Source organism: Pseudorca crassidens, chromosome X (assembly GCF_039906515.1).
Source record: "Pseudorca crassidens isolate mPseCra1 chromosome X, mPseCra1.hap1, whole genome shotgun sequence".
Taxonomy (NCBI): Eukaryota; Metazoa; Chordata; class Mammalia; order Artiodactyla; family Delphinidae; genus Pseudorca; species Pseudorca crassidens.
In genome coordinates, this window is record NC_090317.1 from 6,147,941 (window position 1) to 6,172,656 (window position 24,716).

Genomic DNA, 24,716 nt, shown 5'->3' on the forward strand with positions numbered 1-24,716 from the left:
CTATTTTTAATTTTTTAAGGAACTTCCATACTGTTCTCCATGGTGGCTGTATCAATTTACATTCCCACCAACAGTGCAAGAGGGTTCCATTTTCTCCACACCCTCTCCTGCATTTATTGTTTGTAGATTTTTTGATGATAGCCATTCTGACCGGTGTGAGGTGATACCTCATTGTAGTTTTGATTTGCTTTTCTCTCATGATTAGTGATGTTGAGAATCCTTTCGTGTGTTTGTTGGCAGTCTGTATATCTTCTTTGGAGAAATGTCTGTTTAGGTCTTCTGCCCACTTTTGGATTGGGTTGTTTGTCTTTTTGATATTGAGCTGCATGAGCTGCTTGTAAATTTTGGAGATTAATCCTTTGTCAGTTGCTTCATTTGCAAATATTTCCTCCCATTGTGAGGGTTGTCTTTTCGTCTTGTTTATGGTTTCCTTTGCTGTGCAAAAGCTTTGAAGTTTCATTAGGTCCCATTTGTTTATTTTTGTTTTTATTTCCATTTCTCTAGGGCGTGGGTCAGAAAGGATCTTGCTGTGATTTATGTCATAGAGTGTCCTGCCTATGTTTTCCTCTAAGAGTTTTATAGTGCCTGGCCTTACATTTAGGTCTTTAATCCATTTTGAGTTTATTTCTGCGTATGGGGTTAGAGAGGGCTCTAATTTCATTCTTTTACATGTAGATGTCCAGTGTTCCCAGCACCACTTATTGAAGACGCTGTCTTTCCTCCATTGTATATTCTTGCCTCCTTTATCAAAGATAAGGTGACCATATGTGCGTGGGTTTATCTCTGGGCTTTCCATCCTGTTCCATTGATCTATATTTCTGTTTTTGTGCCAGTACCATACTGTCTTGATTACTGTAGCTTTGTAGTATAGTCTGAAGTCCAGGAGCCTGATTCCTCCAGCTCCGTTTTTCTTTCTCAAGATTGCTTTGGCTATTTGAGGTCTTTGGTATTTCCATACAAATTGTGAAATTTTTTGTTCTAGTTCTGTGAAAAATGCCATTGGTAGTTTGATAGGGATTGCATTGAATCTGTAGGTTGTTTTGGGTAGTACAGTAATTTTCAAAATGTTGATTTTTCCAATCCAACAACATGGTATATCTCTCCATCTATTTGTATCATCTTTAATTTCTTTCATCAGTGTCTTACAGTTTTCTGCATACAGGTCTTTTGTCTCCTTAGGTAGGTTTATTCCTAGGTACTTTATTCTTTTTGTTGCAATGGTAAATGGGAGTGTTTCCTTAATTTCTCATTCAGATTTTTCATCATTAGTGTATAGGAATGCCAGAGATTTCTGTGCATTAATTTTGTATCCTGCTACTTTACCAAAGTCATTGATTAGCTCTAGTAGTTTTCTGGTGGCATCTTTAGGATTCTCTCTGTATAGTATCATGTCATCTGCAAACAGTGACAGCTTTACTTCTTCTTTTCCAATTTGGATTCCTTTTATTGCTTTTTTCTCTGATTGCTGTGGCTAAAACTTCCAAAACTATGTTGAATAATAGTGGTGAGAGTGGACAACCTTGTCTCTTTCCTGATCTTAGAGGAAATGCTTTTAGTTTTTCATCACTGAGAATGATGTTGGCTGTGGGTTTGTCATATATGGCGTTTATTATGTTGAGGTAAGTTCCCTCGACGCCTACGTTCTGGAGGGTTCTTATCATAAATGGGTGTTGAATTTTGTTGAAAGCTTTCTCTGCATCCGTTGAGATGATCATATGGTTTTCCTCCTTCAATTTGTTAATATGGTGCATCACGTTGATTGATTTGCATATGTTGAAGAATTCTTGCATTTCTGGGATAAACCCCACTTGATCATGGTGTATGATCCTTTTAATGTGCTGTTGGATTCTGTTTGCTAGTATTTTGTTGAGGATTTGTGCATCTATGTTCATCAGTGATATTGGCCTGTAGTTTTCTTCCTTTGTGACATCTTTGTCTGGTTTTGGTATCAGGGTGATGGTGGCCTCGTAGAAGGAGTTTGGGAGTGTTCCTCCCTCTGCTATATTTTGCAAGACTTTGAGAAGGATAGGTGTTAGCTCTTCTCTAAATGTTTGATAGAATTTGCCTGTGAAGCCATTTGGTCCTGGGCTTTTGTTTGTTGGAAGATTTTTAATCACAGTTTCAATTTCAGTGCTTGTGACTGGTTTGTTTATATTTTCTATTTCTTCCTGGTTCAGTCTCGGAAGGTTGTGCATTTCTAAGAATTTGTCCATTTCTTCCAGGTTGTCCATTTTATGGCATAGAGTTGCTTGTAGTAATCTCTCATGAGCCTTTGTATTTCTGCAGTGTCAGTTGTTACTTCTCCTTTCTCATTTCTAATTCTATTGATTTGAGTCTTCTCCCTTTTTTCCTTGATGAGTCTGGCTAATGGTTTATCAATTTTGTTTATGTTCTCAAAGAACCAGCTTTTAGTTTTATTGATCTTTGCTATCGTTTCCTTCATTTGTTTTTCATTTATTTGTGATCTGATCTTTATGATTTCTTTCTTTCTGCTAACTTTGTGGTTTTTCTGTTCTTCTTTCTCTAATTGCTTTAGGTGCAAGGTTAGGTTGTTTATTTGAGATGTTTCTTGTTTCTTGAGGTAGGATTGTATTGCTATAAACTTCCCTCTTTGAACTGATTTTGCTGCATCCCTAGGTTTTGGGTCATCGTGTTTTCACTGTCATTTGTTTCTAGGTATTTTTTGATTTCCCGTTTGATTTCTTCACTGATCTCTTGGTTATTTAGTAGTGTATTGTTTAGCCTCCATGTGTTCGTATTTTTTAATCTTTTTTCCTGTAATTTATATCTAGTCTCATAGTATTGTGGTTGGAAGAGATACTTGATATGATTTCAATTTTCTTCAATTTACCAGGCTTGATTTGTGACCCAAGATATGATCTATCCTGGAGAATGTTCCATGAGCACTTGAGAAGAAAGTGTATTCTGCTGTTTTTGGATAGAATGTCCTATAAATATCAATTAAGTCCATCTTGTTTAATGTATCATTTAAAGCTTGTGTTTCCTTATTTATTTTCACCTTGGATGTCCATTGGTGAAAGTGGGGTGTTAAAGTCCCCTACTATGATTGTGTTACTGTCGATTTCCCCTTTTATGGCTGTGAGCATTTGCTTCATGTATTGAGGTGCTCCTACGTTGGGTGCATAAATATATACAATTGTTATATCTTCTTGGATCGATCCCTTGATCATTATATAGTGTCCTACTTTGTCTCTTGTAATAGTCTTTATTTTAAAGTCTCTTTTGTCTGATATGAGAATTGCTACTCCAGCTTACTTTTGATTTCCATTTGCATTGAATATCTTTTTCCATCCCCTCACTTTCAGTCTGTATGTGTCCCTAGGTCTGAAGTGGGTCTCTTGTAGACAGCATATATACGGGTTTTGTTTTTGTATCCATTCAGCCAGTCTGTGTTTTTTGGTGGGAGCATTTAATCCATTTACATATAAGATAATTATCAATATGTATGTTCATATTACCATTTTCTTAACTGTTTTGGGTTTGTTATTGTAGGTCTTTTCCTTCTCTCGTGTTTCCTTCCTAGAGAAGTTCCTTTAGCATTTGTTGTAAAGCTGGTGTGGTGGTGCTGAATTCTCTTAGCTTTTGCTTGTCTGTAAAGGTTTTAATTTCTCTGTCAAATCTGAATGAGTTCCTTGCTGGGTAGAGTAATCTTGGTTGTAGGTTTTTCTCCTTCATCACTTTAAATATGTCCTGCCATTCCCTTCTGGCTTGCAGAGTTTCTGCTGAAAGATCAGCTGTTAACCTTATAGGGATTCCCTTGTATGTTATTTGTTGTTTTGCCCTTGCTGTTTTTTTTTTTATGAAAACTTTATCTGCTCTTATTAGATGAAAATAGGCATTTAAAGTATTCAGACATTTGTGTAATGTAGCTACTAGCAGAGACTGCTCATTTTAAAGTATTTACTTTTTTTTTTTACATCTTTATTGGAGTATAATTGCTTTACAATCGTGTGTTAGTTTCTGCTTTATAACGAAGTGAATCAGTTATACATATACATATGTTCCCATATCTCTTCCCTCTTGCGTCTCCCTCCCTCCCACCCTCCCTATCCCACCCCTCCAGGCGGTCACGAAGCACCGAGCTGATCTCCCTGTGCCATGCGGCTGCTTCCCACTAGCTATCTACCTTACGTTTGTTAGTGTATATATGTCCATGCCTCTCTCTCGCTTTGTCACAGCTTACCCTTCCCCCTCCCCATATCCTCAAGTCCGTTCTCTAGTAGGTCTGTGTCTTTATTCCTGTCTTACTCCTAGGTTCTTCATGACATTTTTTTTCTTAAATTCCATATATATGTGTTAGCATACGGTATTTGTCTTTCTCTTTCTGACTTACTTCACTCTGTATGACAGACTCCCTTGCTGCTCTTAATATTTTTTCTTTGTATTTAATTTTTTTTAGTTTGATTAACATGTTTCTTGGTGTGTTTCTCTTTGGATTTATCCTGTATAGGCTCTCTGCACTTCCTGGGCTTGATTATTTCCTTTCCCATGTTAGGGAAGTTTTCAACTATAATCTCTTCAAATATTTTCTTAGTCCCTTTCTTCTTCTCTTCTTCTTCTGGGACCCCTGTAATTCAAATGCTGGTGCGTTTAATGTTGTCCCAGAGGTCTCTGAGACTGTCCTCAATTCCTTTCTTTCTTTTTTTTTTTTATTCTGCTCTGCAGTAGTTATTTCCACTATTTTATCTTCCAGGTCACTTATCCGTCTTTCTGTGTCAGCTATTCTGCTATTGATTCCTTCTTAGAGAATTTTTAGTTTCGTTTATTGTGTTGTTCATCATTGCTTTGTTTGCTCTTTAGTTCTTCTAGGTCCCTGTTAAACATTTCTTGTATTTTCTCCAGTCTATTTCCAAGATTTTGGGTCATCTTTACTATCATTACTCTGAATTCTTTTTCAGGTAGACTGCCTATTTCCTCATTTGTTTGGTCTGATGGGTTTTTATCTTGCTCCTTTATCTGCTGTGTGTTTTTCTGTCTTCTCATTTTGCTTATCTTACTGTGTTTGGGGTCTCCATTTGGCAGGCTGCAGGTTCTTAGTTCCCGTTGTTTTTGGTGTCTGCCCCCAGTGGGTGAGGTTGGTTCAGTGGGTTGTGGAGTCTTCCTGGTGGAGGGGACTGGTGCCTGTGTTCTGGTGGATGAGGCTGGATCTTGTCTTTCTGATGGGCAGGACCGCATCTGGTGTGTGTTTTGGGGTGTCTGTGACGTTATTATGATTTTAGGCAGCCTCTCTGCTAATGGGTGGGGTTGTGTTCCTGTCTTGCTAGTTGTTTGGCATGGGGTGTCCAGCACTGTAGCTTGCTGGTCACGAGTGGAGCTGGGTCTTAGCGCTGAGATGGAGATCTCTGGGAGAGCTCTCACTGTTTAGTATTACGTGGAGCCGGGAGGTTTCTGATGGGCCATGTCCTGAACTCGTCTCTCCCACCTCAGAGGCACAGGTCTGACAGCCGTCCGGAGCACCAAGACCCTGGCAGCCACACGGCTCCAAACTCCAGGGCAACACACTCCGGAGGCACCCCTCTGGACACGCTGCCTCTCCCCTTCTGTCCAGGGTTCTTTAGAGAATTCACGTTCCGAGCGACGCTACACCACGTCTCTAGTTACCGATCTGTCCATTTCACTTTGGCTGTGAATATTCTGCACTCCAAGGATTACATTCCGTTTCCAATGTTAGTTGTGAAAACGGCTCTAATTTTCTCCCTAATTTACTGTTAGATTTTCAGCTCATGGAATGTGTCTGTGAATCAGGCAAACTGACGGGGGAAGAAGGGACTGATGGATTCGGCTCCCATGAGAACAAGAACAAGGCCGTGTTTGATTGACTGCTGCTGAAATATGGCATTTTGCTAATTATGAATGAGCATTATGGAACGACCTCTGAGGCAGCCTGTGGCATCTCCATCTCTGCTTGTGTTAGCGAAAGCTGCTGGACTATACGTAATTAATATTAATGATGAACACACTCTATAAACCATGGACCCCAGTTTTTAAAACGTATTTTTACCTTTTTATGCTATACAAGTAAGCATCACTTTGCACAATAGATCTGTTTCTGGAGAGTGCATGTAAATGGATGTTTTGAAAATCAAACCATATTGTGAATGCATGGCGTGAGCTTACTATTTAGAGGAAATCTTTAGTGAATCATTTTCAGAGTGAAGGATTCTTTTTTAAGGGTGAAAAATTACCTTTTTATCTGTTTGGAAATATATGAGAGAATTTTTGTGACAGGTTTGCTTCAAGTGGGAAAACATCTCTATATGGCTTTTCTTCTTCTCTCCCGCGTAAAACTGTGAGTTCCAATCATTCAGTGATAACCATCATGTGGCCAAACTACACTGGGAAGGAGTAGGCATGTGGATGTGCATCTTCTCAGTTTCTTCATTCTGAGAGAACATCATGATTCGTCTGCTTTGTCCCTTGCTTTCTTTTGCAAAGGAGGAGCTATTTAAATGCTATTTATGAGAAACGCTGCTTTGAAACCTTTGTACACATGCACCAGTCACATTATTGGAATTAAACTAAGAAAATAGTTTTATACCATAGGTTCAAATGGGGGAAGTTATCTGATGACTTTAAACTGGACATGGTTTGACATGCTCTGGTGTGCATAACGAACTGTCTCATCATAGCTCATCAAACTTTTTCTTACTTGGAATTAAAGACAACAGATCTAAACTGAACCATGACTTTACAAGTCAAGTTAGTTTAGTTTAGATCTAAAAGTTTTAGCAAGAGTAATAGAGGGACGTATTCTTAGGAATAACTCCTAACATTCTATAGTTTTGGAACAGGGCTTCTAGGAATTTAACATAAAACTTTATACAAAAGAATGGTCTCCGGGAGCTGTGTTCTTCCACAGAGGTGGTCTCTTTACCAGGATAATTCAGGCTATCCAGAGACTAGATCACTTTCCAGAACATGGAAATTCATTTACTTGTACTGATATATTTATTTTACCTACAGTTTCACGTTCTTATAATAATAGAGGTGACAGATTGGAAAGATTTCATTGAACCTCCTTTGACTGCATTTTATACTTAATTTATGTCACATTCAGAATCAATTTGCTAAAGACAGTTTTTTGCTCAGAGTTGTTATCTTCTAAAACTGTGTTAGACCTTCACTTAATATACCACTTAACTAAATCCCTTATAGTATACTTGTCCTAGCAAGGCAAGAGGAAAGATTAGTCTGTTGGGCCTGAAAGAGACATTTTTAAAAAACACACACACAAATATTTTTACACAGTGCATATCTACTTTATGGTGATACTTTCTTAACCCAGTGCTAAGGCGTGAGGGAAATAGCTCCTCGGCGGATTATTTTTCATAGTTCAGTCAGCAATGTGTTTACTAAGTCACTGTTACAACTATGTGTTGATATATTTTGATATACAGTATGTTCCTCAATAGTGTGTCTTCTGAGATTTCATTCTTATTTTTAAAACCTATTTAAATGTTATTTTACCATCCCTCCCAGCAAAAACAAGCTTATTTCTCAAGGGATTCAGAGTCGAACCTGATCGTAATTAAAGGCAGAGTCTGAAATGTCTTTTTAGACCAAGGAAACAGAAGCAGGTTTGCAGCATCGGGAATGATTTGCCCAGGCAAGGGAACAGAGTGTTTGTTTCACAGAATGGCGGGGTCTAGTCCATGAAATTTTATTCACGTTTTTTTTGTTATCCGGACAAATCCCCTATGCATGCAAAAGAAAAGGGAATTTAGAAAAGGACTCTGTGCTACTTGATTAGAAAACTGCCAACGTGCTTGTTATAATATTTCGGAAATAGTTATTCATACAGATGTGAACCAAGCAATCCACAATTATGACTCCACAATTATGAAATTACCCCAGTGATGATTATACCAAAGGTGAGAGGCTATCCAGGGAATCAGGGGCAGAGAATGTCTTTGGTCAAGTTCTGTGCCTCTGTTATCTCTGAGGAGGTGTTGCCATTTCCCAAGACAATGGAGTCCGGGTGGATTCCGGGATTGGCCATTTCACTGGTAGGCAGGAAGGCTGCGGTTCAGGGCTCTCTTACCAGAGTCAGCCCGACACAGAGCCCACCATTACTGGCTGCAAGAACTTAGTTTCCATTCATGAACCTCAGTTTCTTTTGTGTAAAATGTGTAAGAGCGGTGCCGACATCTCATCGGGTTGTGAATATTCAATTAGCTAGTGGACGTAAAACACTCAACATAGTGCCTGGGCTTCATAAGTTCTAGCTTTGATTTTTTAAAAGTAGTCACAGGATTAAAAGCACAAGTGTGGCTGTGATAAGATGCTGTGATGAGCTCCCAAGAAGAAGAAAGTGCCTAGTACCCGAAGTGCATGCATTTAAGACATATCTGCCATTCTTCATTTTTATCCTCGGGTCCTGGGGTAGCTGGGTCAACAGAGGAAAGATTCAAGGTAGTCCAGGTTTGCGCGTTCTGGAGACGTCTTCCTCCAACTGGGAGCCTCTGGGACAAGTCAGGGAAGGGAGGGAAAGGTTCCCCAAGTGACTGAAGATTGGAATGTAGTGCAAATGTCACTGATTCAGAGCACTGAGTGATAACGACAGTACTGACCCTAAGCGTAATGAATAGCAACAGTTAACGTGTATTGAGAGCTTCCTATATATCAAGCACTGCGAGAGGCACTTCAATCATTTAGTCCTACCGTGCAGGTGCTATTACCATCCCCATTTTACAGATGAGGAAACTGAGTGACAGAGAGGTTAAGCAACTTGGCCAAGGTCACGTGACTAAAAGATGGAGAAGGTGGAATCTGAACCCAGGCAACATGGCTCTGGAGCCTGTCCACTTCAATCTCTACATTACATGGCTTTCCATGACTAAACTACTCACATGTGCACACATTCAAGCATTTTTATTTCTTCTTATGATACTACCTTTTCAATATGGATTGAGGAATCTAAGAATAAAAGATCTCAAAAATGTTATTATTGGGCTTCCCTGGTGGCGCAGTGGTTAAGAATCCGCCTGCCAATGCCGGGGACATGGGTTCGAACCCTGGTCCGGGAAGATCCCACATGCCGCGGAGCCACTAAGCTCATGTGCCACAACTACTGAGCCTGTGCTCTAGAGCCCGCGAGCCACAACTACTGAAGCCCATGTTCCGCAAGAAGAGAAGCCACCGCAATGAGAAGCCTGCGCACCACAACGAAGAGTAGCCCCTGCTCGCCGTAACCAGAGAAAAGCCCGCGCGCAACAACGAAGACCCAATGCAGCCAAAATAAATAAACAAAATAAACACTTTTAAAAATGTTATTATTATTAATTCAGAATAACCGACACCTTCTGGATCCTTATTTTACTATGTACCATTCACTCGATAACAATTTCTGGTTATCTACTGTGTAGCGGGTCCTGTACTAGTTGCTAAGGAAACACAGGCGAATCCATACCACACTTCTCCCTAAGGAGCGCACAGACTTGTGAACCTATCATGTCAGTAGAGCCAAAGGTGCTACCTGAGGTTCCAGAACCCTCTGGAGTGGAAGACTGGTGGTATTTTCTGGGCTTTCCCAAGCATTCCTTGGGTTTGGAGGAACATCGCAATTCGGTCATCACTATCCCAGTCTCCTCGGCACACAGACTGACCAAAGCAGACTGAAGAGACCCTCAAGTGACATGAGAGGCAAGCTCCCCTCAGGTCTTCAGGCAGAGCTGCCCCTCTGTGCAGGCAGAGAGTTCCTGTTGCTCTGCATCCCTCCCTCCTATAACTACCTCATATTGTCCAACTGGTTTAATATTTGCTCTCTGTTGCATGGGAAAGAGTCTGCCAGCTTCCTCGGAGTGAGATCATCACTTCTGGTGTGAAACTGCTCCTTTCAGAGAGTTACAGAGGTATTTTTTAATGTGTTGCCTAAGAAACACACATTCCAATCCTGTTGCAGCATGTCAAAAAAAAAAAAAGCCCGATCCAATTTTTAAAAATCCTGGAACCACAGGCATAGCTCACAACTAATTATAAAGCCAGACTCACCATGGACTGCCGTCTTGAGAGAGAAATACAAAAGGAAGGAAGGATGGAGAATCCCCGGAATTTCAATGCCTCGATCCCTCATCTTTTTCAGAGGTGAGATGCCCTCTGTTGCTTGGTTCCTATTGCCCTTGGCTTTAGGAGCATGAATATGACTTCCAGCTCTCTATGCCACTGGGCAAATCAGTGACTGCCTGCTCTCTTGATCTGCAAGCCTGTCGTGTGCCTGCTCTGCATTTTCCCTCCTGCGCAGACCCTGGGCCCAGCAATCTGTGGTTTCAAAGTGGCTGCCGTTTGGACCATGGGTCACTGAGGTTTTCTGGGAAGGACCCCCAGAAGTATCTTCTCTGAGTGTCTTTACATCTTTTCTGTGTCTCTTGGCTTCCTGCCACCCTGAATATCACAGTTCTCTCTGAATACTATAAATTGAGCTGAGGTTGATTTAAATTTCATGCAGAAAACCACTTTGCTTCAAACCACAACCATTTTTTTATGTTTAAAAAATCCATCAAGATATAATCTTTTAGCACCGCCCCCCAAAACACACACACACACACACACACACACACAAACTCTTTCTAGCAGACAGAAAGGCAGATTATTTTAATCAAGAGGCTGTCACTGAAATTGTAAGCAACGTTTCTTCAAAGTTCATGGCAGCGGTGAACTTTTAAATTTCTCAGTGAGTGTCAGGATCTAATTTTCAAGGTGTGGTTACCACAGTAGCAACCTGGAATTTTAATCCCGTTGTAAAGGTCAAGACAGGTCACTGGCTTCAGGTCCTCTTCAACCTCAGAATAAGAGAGACAGCTCCCCCCCCCAAAAGCATGAAGATAAAGGGTGGACCTAACCCCCAAATTCCATTCTCTAAGACAGTGAGATTGTAGGACATATTTGATTTTTTTTCACTGTTCAAATTCTTCTGCAAATGCTCAAACTATCACTGAATCAAATAATGATCCCTTGTGGGTGGGTAGGTGGGTAGGAGAATGGACTCACTCTTCTCAACACGGTGGAACGTCCAGAAGCATGCTGGGGACATCTAATCTAAGTAGGAGAGGAGTGGCCTCCTTAGTGGCTGGCTTTCAGTCCACTGATCTCGGCGTTGGGAGTTGATCCTTTGATTCAAACCACATTGACACAACACTTGTGAGAAGTCATGGCAGATACTAGCAAAAAGAGCACTTAACTAGGAGTCGAGAAGTGGAACTGAGCCTTGCAACAGTGAGTGGTGTGAGCCTGGGGCCCGCGCTTAAGCCATCTGAGCACGACTTTCCTCACTGCTAACACGGGGAGAGAACAATGCGAATGATGGACGTCAAAGCCCATTCAGGAGCCCATCCGATGGCAGCGCATTTCACGACAGAGTCGTGAGCAATAGCGCTCCTCCATGTTATATCTGTTGAAACAAAGGCTCAGAAAACGCCAGGTGACTGCATCAAGTCACACAGCAGGAAGTGAGGGAGCTGGGATTTGAGCCACCTGGCAGCTGAGGTTCCTCCCCTCTCCTGGCTCCCAGAATTGAGTCAAGCCTGAATGTAATGAAGACAATGCTCTGTGTGGAAATGGAAAATGTCATCGAACCAGAAGAGTATTATCTGTCTCTGTACTTAATTCATAATTGTTCAACTGAAATTTTATAGGGGTGCGGCAGATAAGGGATCAGAAAGAAAAGTTCAAGTTTTGTCATCTAAGAATCCTAGAGAAAGTCCGTCTCCTTCCATAACTGGCTGTGTAATCCTGAGCCGCTCACTGAAAGGCTCTGAGATGCGATTTCCTTCTCCATAAGGTCAGTTTCATCTTACAGAGGGGTTGTGAGGACGGCAGGTGAGCAGAGCAGTGGCGCAGCGCAGAGAACTCCAGGCAGGCCCGGTTCCTGCGTCATCAACGGCATTGGCTGTCCAGCCATGGGTGTTTGGGGTATTTGCCAGGTGCCCTCTCTGAGCCTTTGAGAGGACAATCCTGGGACTGGTGATGATGAGGACATCCCGCCTCAGAGGTGCTATGAGGATGAAACAGCCCACAGACGGCCTGGCCCACAGACGGCCCCTGTAAGGGGTGGCTGTAAGGACCCAGACACACAGTTCACATGCAGTTAGCTTGCTTCCCTTCTGTCTGTACTACGTGATGTATGAAAATGATTTTGGAGAAATATAGAATGACCCTCTCAATTTCTAGATATACTAGACAATTTCTAGATACTATAAGCACTAGGTACTTTTTTGGATTTTTCTCTTGAAAATCTAGAAATATCCCACATAGTGATAATATTGAGCTATTTATCTGGGATTTTCAAAAAGTGGGCAACTTATGCAGCAATGAGGTCACTCCTGAAATTAGGCAATGGTGGAGGCAGAACTGTAAGTTGGTTTCTCTGTAAATCATGACCTTCTAAGCCCTCTTCCCCCTCAACGCTCTCTCAGGTACCCTGGAAACTTTGCCAAGGACCAAGTAGTGTGTTACGGGTTGTACTTGGATGCCAAGACCTCACAGGGTAGCAAAGAAAAACAATTTTGTTCCTTTGGGTTTTAGAAGGCATACTCCAACCCCACCCTGCTCCATCCCAGTGCAGGCAGCATATTTGAAGATGTCAATCAAATAGCTTTGAGACCTTTTCCTTTTCTGGTCCTCGTATTACAGTGGACAGATGAAGCACAAAGAAAGGCATTTGTCAAATTTTTCAACTGACTTTACTACTGCAATCGTGCAAGCATCTGCCGTGTTCTACCAACGCTGCTCCCCACTCATCAGCAAAACGGAAGGGCTTCTAGCAGCTCTAAGAAGGTATCAAGAGCAGACCATTTAAACAGAGCGTTCCCAATAACGTAACTGGGGCGTTGTATCTGGCTGTTTGTGAAATGCTTGATAGGATGGAAAACAGAATGAATAGCTCAGAAGCGTGGTGAACATTCCTTCTCATCTACTCCAGGCTCAGTTGGGTGGGGTGTTATTTTTGGCGGGGGCGGTGTTTGGTTCTTTTTAATTCCTAGGAATGATCCATGAGGCTTTCCGCACTGCTGCTATATTTTCTTCATCTGGGCCTGGAAGACTTGTCAGGGCTCTGATTGATGAGTTCTGACCCCGCAGCCATCTAGGGGACATGGGGACAAGGCAGCACGTCCTGATGGAAGTGCAGAGTCCTCGCTTCCAGGCCCAGCTCCGCCACTCCCTAGCTGGGGGATTTTGGTAAATATCTCCCGCCCACCCCCCGCCCAAGCCTGGCTTCTTTGCACCTGGCTATCTAACAGGGTTGCTGCGGCCCTCACATGAGGCTACTACATTGTGTGAAAGTGCTATAAGATTATCAATCGCTGGGCACATGAAAAGTAGCCCTGGTCATAGCATTTTAGAATCTAGTAAGTGAAAAAAGAGTGTGCATCTCATTAGATCAGATGCATTAGGGGGGGTCTGATATTCTGGGAGACAGAGGATGTGCATGCATGTGTATGTGTGATCAAGACATTATGCTCAATTATACAGCTGGAATTATCTTTACTTTGGTCTCTTGCTTATGAACTTCAGCAACTTCCACCAGCATTATTTGCTTCAGTACCATTTACTGTTCAAAATCTCGAGGAGAACTTAGAAATAAGGCCACTGGTTGATAACGTTGGGAATAATTTTTAAAAATGATTCTGCCATGAGGATATATCAATAAAATAAAGCAACTTTCCAATAATATAAAGCAATTTCCACATTGGTAAGCATGAAAAGTAATGGACAAACCTGTCATGAAAACAGACCCAAATACCAGTTCTCTTCTTTTTACTTTAATATGGCTAAATGGAGATTTCTGGAGACAGATGTTGTTCCCATCACAGGCCACCAAAATCACCCTCAAGGGGACTTTGAGTGGTGGTAAAGTCCCTTACGGGCTTGGATCTTTGCACCTCACCAAAGGAAGCATCTTACAGGCATGGTGACACCATCTGGCTGCAGGCCCTGAGCTGAGGCTGGACCAGTGCCTGCCTCTAGAGTACGTATCAGCGCCCATCAGCGTGTGCTGTGTATGAGAGGCCCGACTCAATGACAATGTCCAGATCCAATCCTTTCCCTGATCAAGGGACCGTTTTGGCCTCCCCTGGGGTCAGTCTGCTTTGGTCTGATACCAGGGCAAGATGACAACTGAATTCAAATTGGGAGGGCCCTCTCCAGACGGCGCATGGGATGGCTTTAATGTGGGTTGACAGCCTGCGCTCTGGAGTCTGTCCGGTCGTGGTTTCGTTACTGTGGCCCTTTGGGTGACTCACTCAGTATCTCTGAGTTTTGGTTTCTGCTGCCGTAGAATATAACAGGGCTGACTCCTTTGGGCCTGTAAAGAAAGAAAGCGCCTGGCACACCCTAGGCACTCCGCAGTTATGAGCTAGTTGAGGTATTGGCGTTACCCGTGCAAATCTAATCCTCAGTAACCTGTGAGTTCCCTGAGGGTAGGATGTGCAGTGTTCCACCCTGAGGTACCACCCTGCCTCGCTCAGAGCCTTATACACAGTAGGGGCTCAACCCATTTTTGCTGAAAGGAATGAAATCATGAATGAATGAATATAAATATGGATGCAAATCGGGTAGAAAAGAGGAGATCCTTGACTTTTCCCTGAGAGAAAGAGAGAGAGATGTTTGTTTCTAATTACAGACGTGTCTCATAATCCAGCTGAAACATACAAATCTTGGGACCGCGAACAAAGACGCAAAAATCGAACCTGATCTTTCAAGATTTATGCTCCCTGAGCACAAATGCTATGTTTGCAGCTTTTGTAATGAAAGTGGAAACCCAAAGCTCCCGTCAAAGGAGGCCCAGTTTTCAGTCTTGGTGCCCGTCAAGCACCAGCAGCTTCAGTGCTTCTTGACACGAACATTCCAAATGCCAATACTGCTTGTTGTCACATTAGCCAATATACAGTCCTCAGAATAAAATCCTCTTGATATCTGATTACTCTTCTTAAGGACCTCATGCTGATGCATTTCAAACTGTGAATTACCTTTAATTCACAGCTTGAACAGGCTGCCAAATTTTGTTTTCTCTGCTCCCAGGTGGCTGTCCCTGATGCAGTGGAGAACTTCCAAAAATATATTAAGTCCTTAGGAAAAGTTGGCAAGCTCTACGACGCAGGGCATACAAGACAGGTTAAAAGCAAGAGTTGGCATACGTCTCAGTTTGAAAGCCGGAATGGCTGCAACCAGTGACCAAGATTCCCAGTTTATTGGAAGAGTTTAGTTTGGCTTTTGTAAGCCTCAAACTGATTAGTAGTATTTCTAAGTTCCAAGTACCAAATCATGTATTCTGATTAAGAATTAATCTGATTACGAAAATAACAGTCATTTTTTTCCCCTGCCTCGTTACGCAGTTACTTTGCTACGGAAAGTGTGTAGTGGACCAGACATCTACTTAGGAAAGAGTATGTGAAATTGCTGGAGGTGGGAGTTCCTTCTCAAATCAGATTCTCAAAGCAAACGTTTTCAATGATGAAAATTTTGGTAGAAAGATGGTCAGGATTTTCATGAATGTGTTTTTCGTTTCTTGGGGTTTTCTGGTAAAAAAATTTGTTTCAAAATTCACCTAAGAAATGGTGTAACGCTTGTTACTGGTCATAGCAAACCAGAAAGCATTCTTATACTCTTTCTATTCCCTGTGGTAATGAAATCTTCATACCACATCAATACAAGTTTAGAGATAATGATCTTTCAGTTAAATCAAGCAATTTTGACCAGGTTTTGAATCATCTAAAACAGAGAGGTATAATTTCTTGTGGGACTGCTTCCCATCAACTTCAGTTCTTCAAGTCTATTTGAAGGTTGTGCCCCGACCCCATCAGATACCGTGAGAAGGGACAGCCCGGTGGGAAAAGAGAGGGCTTTGTGCATTCAAGCTTCCCCATGAAGAGCAGTGTAACTGACTCGGCCCTTCTGTGTACTCATAGCCAACACGTCCATTCGAGATAAACAGTCAACTTGTCCTCCCACTGGACTGTGTATACTTCATGAGGAGGGACAATATTCTAGCTTTGCTTTTCTCATCTGTAAAATGGGAATAATTTGGAGCCCCTCCAGGGTGGCTGCTAAGTATAACGGGGTGATGTATATAAGAGCACCTGGCATGGGACCTGGCACCTAGCCTTGCGCACGACCCAACAGCACAGATTATTGTCACAGGTGTCCGCCATTCCTGTGAGAGTATAATGTCCTTTCCTCCTAACTAGTGCTACATTCAAGCATTTGTCCATGTGGCATGCCTACCTGTCACCCACAGGTAAACTGGCCACAACTAGACTGTCTTTGTCAGGCCTTTTGTCAACTCTCTGGGTCCATGGCTGTGATGTTTTCAGACCCGTACCTAATACCGGAAGTGGAGGAACTGGTATTATGGCAAGGAAAGAACAGCCTATGGCCACATCTGCCTTTATGTTGAGCTTTGATGGAAATTATCCTGGAATTTTCAACAGCCCTAAAACACAGGGGCTACTTGATTGAAAGGGGGTCTGGATGATTTCCAGCCGGACAGAGTCTAAATGCCAACAGCCGAGGATGACAAAGGAACTGCCACTTTCTCAACTGTCCTCACAAAACTAGCTAAAGTCAAGAACTGACTCGACAGAAACCTTTGAGCTCATGGTTGCTGTCTGGAAATGCTCCTCAGGAAGCATCTGACCTGTCCCTATTCAGGACGGCTCATAAAAGACCAACAGACTCATGTATTTTGGTAAAGCCGCCGTATTGACAAGTAATTGACAAGATGTCATAACCAGCTAGGTGAAGCCATCCGACCCGATGAGGAAAATGCAAGTCCTTTGGATTTAGTTTCTGTTTTCTCCTCCATTGTTCCTTAATGGCTTCATGAAGAAACTAGAAGGTAACCCAATGTCTGGGGTGTCCACTCAATCCCTGAATCTTCCAATTGAAATAAATGGGTGCTTTAGGGGCAGAACGAACGTGATATTACTGTACAAATACACAACTGCACAGCAGGAGAAATACAATCTGACCTTCGACAGCCCATGCCCCACTCTCTTTTTGGGGAGAGAGACCTTTTTTGAAGGAGGCTTGAAACTCCATTGGATTTAGAAGACCTGGGTGAGGCCTGTTCCGAGACTATAATACAACTCAGACTCATGCAGGCTGCGGGAAACAACACGTGCCAGGTCTTCTTTCCTCCAGAAATTATTAAGGGTTAAAGTCAAATGCACTTTGACCTTGAGTTTAATTACTAAAGAGTATAGCTGTTTACATTTGAATTGTGACAAGTGTTTGCATATATACCTGTATGCATATACAATCTGCTCATTACTTTGCTTCATTTCCCTCAAGCGACTCTAACTCTATACTCTGAAATAAAAATAAATTCCCCCATGATTTAAACTCACACCCTCTGAATCCTAGGTCAGTGCTTTCCCCCAATACCATCACTGTCATGGAGCAGAGGCACAAGCCCAGATCTTGAAATTCCTACAGTCCCACGCTCTGGCCTCCTGGGCAGTCAGCTGGAGCAGGTAGGATGTCACCCTTTAGATGGACACCCCATAAAAAGCACTGTGTGTCAATGGAGCATATGCTGAGCGAGATATGCTTTGCGACCTTCTGCAAAGGTCGGTGATCCTGCTGAGCCAGGAGCACAGAGCTGGCCGCTTCCCAGCTTGCACTCAGGGACTCCTGCACCAGTGTTTTTCAGACCTGGTGCCTGGGCGTGCAGTCCTTATAAACAATCCAGGCCCTAATGGAAGAGCTGCATTTTGTTATCCAGGGAAACGAGGCCAAGATGAGGCAAACAAGTAAAGTGGCCCAGCAATTAAGGGACTCTGATCTACAAGACTCCCGTGTCTCTCTACTGCAGTGAGGGTTAGGAGCTTGCCCAGGACATCCACAAGCGTTGGGAGGGTGTCTCTGCTGCAGCAGGGCTGACCTGGGGCTGCTTCCCACCAAGCTCCAGCCACCAGCAGTCTGTCTACACTCAGGATGCTCTTAGTTGCCTAGAGGATTGCCCTGCCACACGGAAAATCCTAGAAGCTGACTTAAAAAGCACACCGGAGTGAAATACGTGAGAATGACTGGAACGGCTAAGCTGATAATAATTTGGAAGCTAAAAGTAAAAATAATTATTATAACTCTGACCTGCCCCGTGTTAAACCTATACCCTACCCAAGAAGGGAATTTATTCCAGCCGAAGTCTGATGAACAATGCCTGGCCTTTGGGTCAGGCAGCTAAAAAGAGAGCAGTTCACTCATAAAACAGACTCAGTGTCTTCCGGTTTTATGGGTGCCTCCTATAGAGAACCTCAGCCCTACTGAATGCACTGTATACCCTGTGCTATGAAATGCAGAGCCTCTAGCTATAAACCACAATCGACAAGTTTATTTCCGTTAGTTACAAACTATTGAAATATTGCATTTTATGGTCTATGTACTCTTGTTTTAGGAATGGGATCATTTTACAATGGAAAAATATTTGTATGTGTTTTCATAGTTGGAAACCTGCACTGATTTCCTGAATGCTCAACTGTGTGTGTGTGTGTGTGTGTGTGTGTGTGTGTGTGTGTGAAGTTTACTGGCTTTGTAATAAGAGTGGGGTAAGTCAGGAGTGGAGGTAAGGAGCATAAGGTCTATTGTTTACTAGGATAACAGGGGGAGGGCAATTCAAAATGATTCCTGGAAAAGCTGAAATGAGCAATATCAAAGATGATTTTGATTTCCACGTTTCCATATCATTTGGTCCTTAAATCAAGGTTATAGTTTTATTTTCCTCTTGTCTCTTTTTTTCCCCTCGATTCTTTAAATGGAGGATTCTCGGCTGTTGAAATGGAACCTTGAATTAGAAGGCACAGATCGGGCCAGAAAACCAAATAAGAGGTCTGGTGATGGGGTCAGGGCTCTGGGGGCTTTGCCACTAAACAGAACCAAGAATGTGGAAATACCAAAAGGTGAGCAATTCACTTCAAGCGTGCCATTAGGCCACTTGAATGTCATAAGTTATTTCATTTTGAAAAATTTCAAGTATGTGACTATTACTCACACAGAAAAGTCAGCTTCCATTTTCTATTATTAAGAATGAAAGAAGTTGTGAGAGAACTACTCCCTCGATACTCTCTTGGACAAATGGCTATTACAAAATCTACAACGGTTAATCTGAGGAAATTGGTTTCTCCATACCCCTCCTTCAGTGAACATTAATAAAAAAGGAAGAGAGTGAGGAGTGAATTGCAGGGCCCTGGCTTCTGAACTTCAACCTAGCGTCACGTCATCACTTATTCCACCTCTTCCTGGCTGCCCTTATCTTTAATATACAGTCACCAGATGACCTGCAAACAGCACGGTCCCGGGCTGGCCGGCCAGAGCAATCCACCCAACCTCTCACGTCCGAGCATGGCTGCTCAGGCGGGTCCTTTCTCCATCCTGATCGGTGGTGGCTGAATATTACATATAACGACGTCTGTGGCTGAAGTTACACAACGCGCCAACAGCTACTCCAGAGTCACAGTTGTTTTGGTGTCCCAGGTATCGACCCAGCCTGCATCTTCTACACCATTAGAGAGCCTAGTGATGATTCGTTCATTTTGACTGTTACTTGCCTATCGTGGGAAATCTCATTCTCCCCTCTAACCACACCCCATGTTATCATGAGGCAAGGTTCCTGTTTTCAAGGAGCAGGAGAGACAACAAGATGCGCTCGGCACTGAAGCGCCTTTTACGTGCGAAGTGCCCCCGAAGAAGCGTGTCTCAGAAACCTGAGTACTCACGACTTGAACGGTACTCACTTTGTAGCAGCTCTGCCGGCCGGGTCGCTCCACCCTGAAAAGAAAACGCACAGACATTTACCGTCCATGTTTCCTGCTGTCAAATGACCGTTCTGAATGAAATTGGTCTTGAACATGCAGCCCTTCCAGTTATACTCTTTCACAGAATCCTGCCATGAATAACAGATGGGAGAAAAAGAAACCAATTGGATGCGTCACAATGTGACTTCTTATTATTGTTGTTATTCCATGTTTTCATGATGTTAGGTAGGAAGGAGAAGAAAGTGAGGGAGGAGAGGAGATGCTTGGATCAAGAAGGATTTTTTCAAAACACCTACTTTGTAAGGCGAATCCTGGGGTCAGATGCTGGGATTCCTGTAAGGAAGAACACATACAATACAAACGTTAGTTAAATGATACAAGAGGAGCAAAAGGTCTATTTGTTACCGCTGAAGATATAACTTGACTAAGGTTGGCCAATAGGAAACCACTGTTAAGAATTCCATTAATTAGGCTACTGTCTGCAGCTCTATTTGAAGGATAAACGTTTGCCAGCCAAACCAGCTACAACACGGCCATAACTGCCGTTTTATCAGAATTACACATAAGACTGGTATCTATCTGGAAATGTGTGCGACATGGGAACAAATGACCCATATGTGTGAGATTCAAGTGTATAATTTGTCACTCAGCTAGGCAATGACACCTCTGTGGAAGTAAAGGGGACTCAGTTCAAACAAACAAGTGATTGTGATTTTTGTAGAAGTGTAAATAACACTGTAATTAATAGATTTGCTCAGTTGTTCTATTTTATAGAAACAACTCCAATTTTCTACCTTGACGGTGACACATATGCAATAGATGTATCTTATTTTCACAAGAGACATGTTCTTAAAACTTCATCACAAATTTGGTGAAGTACAGCAAGCAATTTGAACTATGCAAGTGGAACGAATTATCTAAAGGGATTTAAATTTTATTGGAAAGTCACACTCAACACAATTCATTCAGTGTTTTGAGAAATCCGGATTTGCACACATCAGCCTCTCTGGGAGCGTGGACACCTGTGTGGATCCTGACACAACTTGTAGGCAGAAGCTCTGCCTTGACGTACAGGGCATGCACAGCTCCTCGCAGATGGAGGAGAGAATTTCAAAGGCAAAGCAAGTGTTCCAAAACTGGAGACAATGAATTCAAGCAAATACAAGAATTCATTATATCAAGAACATATATATATATATATATATATATATATATATACACACACACACACACACACACACACACATACACACACACACACATACACACACAAACACGTATGTATAACTGAATCACTTTGCTATACACCTGAAACTAACACAACATTGTAAATCAACTACACTTCAACAAAAACATTTTAAAAAGAAGAATGTTATATCAATGTGCTGCAAGTAATCTACTCTTTAAGGCTAATCTTGCCACCCTATGGAATAAAAATAACATCACAGCATAACTTACCTTTAAGAGAAATAAGCAAGAACAGTGATGCTGTGTTTGAATCAAAAGTGAACTTTCCAATCGATTTAGCATGATTCTGTTGCCCAAGAGACTTCTCTTCTGGCATGATTACTACTCCAGAAGACGACCATAAACCCCACAAGAGATGGAAAAGGCCTCTCAACTAAAGGGCTGTCACCAAGCCCACGTAGTTTGCTGCTCAAAGCCTTCTTCCCCTCGCTGCTAGACAACTGACTTTGGACAGTAGACCCTAACAAGTTTGGCCATTTGATTCCCAACCGTTAGCAAATCATAGATGGTGAGAAAGGGGAAACACTTCTAGAGGCACAGCCACTAGGAAAATTGAGACGTGAAAACCGACAGCACAGGGGGCCAAAGAAAATGATACAGCAAAGTCAGAACTTAAAAATCACAAGAGTCTATGCCATTCAATATAGAGGCAAGCATTCCTAGCTATCTCAATAGCTCCCGAGGACACAATTACAGCACAGTATAATATTACAGCACTCTACAATAACTGATGCTCACAATAATGTCTAAGTGATCAAGAAAGGCTAAAGCATGTTCAGGATAATTTTTATAGGAAGTCAGGAAAATATTAATTACATTTCAAAATGATTCCTATTACGTGATTCCTACGGAAGGATAACCTTTGGTTATCCAAGAATTTCAATTACCCAGATCACCTCATTTCCTCGAGTGCCAAATAAATGAGGAGTTAACCATTTGCAGGTCCTTAATGACATACCAATATTTCTACTTGTTATTTTTTTAAAGAGATTTCATTACAATTGTATAGGGCAAGTTTGGGCTTGTATACCTGGGGCGCTGGCCCTTTCCGCCATGCAAGCTCTGTCGTGAATGGAAGGAACGGATGCTTTCTGAGAGGGTGGTGTCACCTAGTCCTGGTGCAAGCACGTTTTGGAAGATGGAATTTGAACTGGAGCATCTGCAAATCGGTGTGACAAAACATCACCAGAACACCTGGATCTGAAGACTGGTTCCACTCGTTTATTAGCTGAGTGAGTCTGAGCATATTACTTGACTCTGCACCTTAGTTTCCTCCTCTGGAAATTAGGGATAGTCAAATTACCGACTCCTTGGAGTGGTAGTGAGGATTCAATTATTTACTATATATTAAGTGCTTAGAACCTGGCGAGGCACATGGAAGCATTATATGCACTGTTAATATTATTGTTATTTAAAATGTACTTTTCTTTCAAGCCAACATTTTGGCAGGAATCAAGCGAAGCAAAAGAGTGGGTGGGTGGCCCTCCTGGTTTCACCATTTTATCCCACTGGCTTCTACCTTTATCACGTGGCTGATGGTGGCACAGATAATTGGCAGAAAATGCAAATCAGGCCTGATTCCAAATTGTGCACTTACTACAAAAGCCCATTTCAACAACCAGGTCTACTGTAAACACTTGCAAATGTCAAAATTGCGACTTGCACGAATTATCTCCAAAATTGGAGAACACAGCTAAAAACACTGCAATCGCTGTACAAGTGCTGGATTCAGTGCCCGAAAGAGATGAATTGATCCCCTGGCTGAGATGCCAGGGAGAAGGATACCAAGCCCAGGGATGTCTGACGGGGAGAGCGGGGCTCCAGGAAGGCATGACACAGCCCAGGGCAGGGACAGAGGGGGTGGCGGCTCATGGTTCCGACCCCTTTCAAAGGTGGGAGGGGACAATTAAACACAGTGTAGGCCAGTGTTACTCTCAAAACGATGACTCTGAAAACTAAAAGATGTGATTGGGTTTCTCTTACAAATAAAGTCCAAACTCCTAGGCTGGCGTTCAAGGCCTTTCCCATAGATGCACTTATTTGCTTGAGGTTTGTGTCTCTCTGCTCCCCATCACACAAACCAGGATGCAGTCACTCGAGACCGTAATAGTCTACATCCCATCATATCCCTTTGGGTGCCTTTGCCACCCTGTTCTGCATGGAGTGCTCTTCTTTGGGGCCCTTCTCCACCTGTCAAAGTTGTAAGCAGCCTCCAGATGCTGCCACCTCTGAGCACTTCGTCAATGCCCCCAGGGAGTGTTAGATCCTTCTTGGGCCTTTTATTCTCTATGAAGACATGTGCTACATTGTTCTGTCGTTTTGTGTTTTTCTTCATCCCTAATTTTAAGACTATCATATGTCCTCAGAAAGTAGTTTTTGAATAAATGGACGAATGGGTGGATGGATGGATGGATGGATGGATGGGTGGATGGATGGATGGACGGGTGGATGAATAGATGGATGGGTGGATGAATGGGTGGATGGACGGGTGGATGGATGGATGGACGGGTGGATGGATGGGTGGATGAATGGGTGGATGGATGGGTGGATGGATGGATGGATGGATGGGTGGATGGATGGGTGGATGGATGGGTGGATGAATGGATGGGTGGGTGGATGAATGGATGGGTGGGTGGATGAATGGGGGGATGGATGAATGGATGGGTGGATGAATGGATGGGTGGATGAACTGGTGGATGGATGGGTGGATGAATGGGTGGATGGATGGTTAATTGGATGGAAGGAGGAAGAAAAGAAGGAAGACATTATTTTTTTTCTTTTAAAGTGTGTTATTAGAAAATCCATGTTTACTCAGGCATTTTAAAAGCTGATGGTGAGAAAAAATTCTTACTGAGAGCAAGTGAGGAAAACAATTATATGAAACATTTGACTAGAACTGTAGGAGAAAAAGTTCTGTCAGTGTGGTGTGTTGGTGTGTGAGGATCCGCCTGCTTGTGAGCGAGGACTACAAGTGATACACAAAAGTGAAAACTGGTCCATTAGACTGAAGAGCACAGGGTTTTCAAATTAAAAACCATCTTGGATGTTGTTCCACCATCTACTGGGTCTTCCTTAAGAGATGAGTTCACTCCTCTCTCCAATCCACGAGCTCTGGCACAGTAGCTCGGCCAGTGGCGGTGCTCTAGGCATTAGGATTCGCATGCCAGCGTCTGGTGGACATTCTCTTAAAGATGCTCTTTCAATAAACTCCTATTTGTGTTAACATCCCGAAGGACACGAGAGAGTCTACATTTTATGGAGCTTAGAACACCAAGGCCATTTCTATTTTTAAGAATCCAACGGGAAGGCTGGTATAACTGACATCAGATCAAGGAAAATGGAGCAAGGAAGGTAACTGACCTGTCCTGGGATGGAAAACGTGCTCTGCTCAGAGTTTCCAGAAGTATGCATGGCAGTGAGAGGAGTAGGCCAGGGATGGGTCATCTCCTGATGAGGAAAAACAAAGCAACTTTATTTGCGAGCACTTCGAAAAATGAAGCACCTTCTTGGCACTAAACATGGTAGAGGCCCTTTCTAAATACTTACTGACTTAATTGGCCTACTTTTTTTCAGGGGAACATTCGGTCCATTCCCCTGCTCCACACTGGTGCTTGAAGCCTATCTGCGAGACAAAGGGCCACCCCACATCCAATTGCACATTGCCAGTGACGGTGAGCTCACTACCGCTCAAAGCAGCCT

The 24,716-nt window shown here is 42.7% G+C and overlaps 1 protein-coding gene across 2 annotated transcripts in view; it reads right to left on the reverse strand.

The window, feature by feature from the left end:
• The window catches only part of AFF2 (ALF transcription elongation factor 2), a 489,926-nt gene that overhangs the window by 133,651 nt on the left and 331,559 nt on the right, over positions 1–24,716 (reverse strand). The window contains exons 5-7 of one of the 2 annotated variants that reach the window (XM_067722200.1): positions 24,378–24,464; positions 20,066–20,102; positions 19,749–19,782 (exon numbers count right to left, since the gene is read on the reverse strand). In XM_067722200.1, the coding sequence (XP_067578301.1) occupies positions 19,749–19,782; positions 20,066–20,102; positions 24,378–24,464 (158 nt within the window). The remainder of the gene's footprint in view (positions 1–19,748; positions 19,783–20,065; positions 20,103–24,377; positions 24,465–24,716) is intronic. The other variant, XM_067722201.1, reaches the window with a different exon arrangement.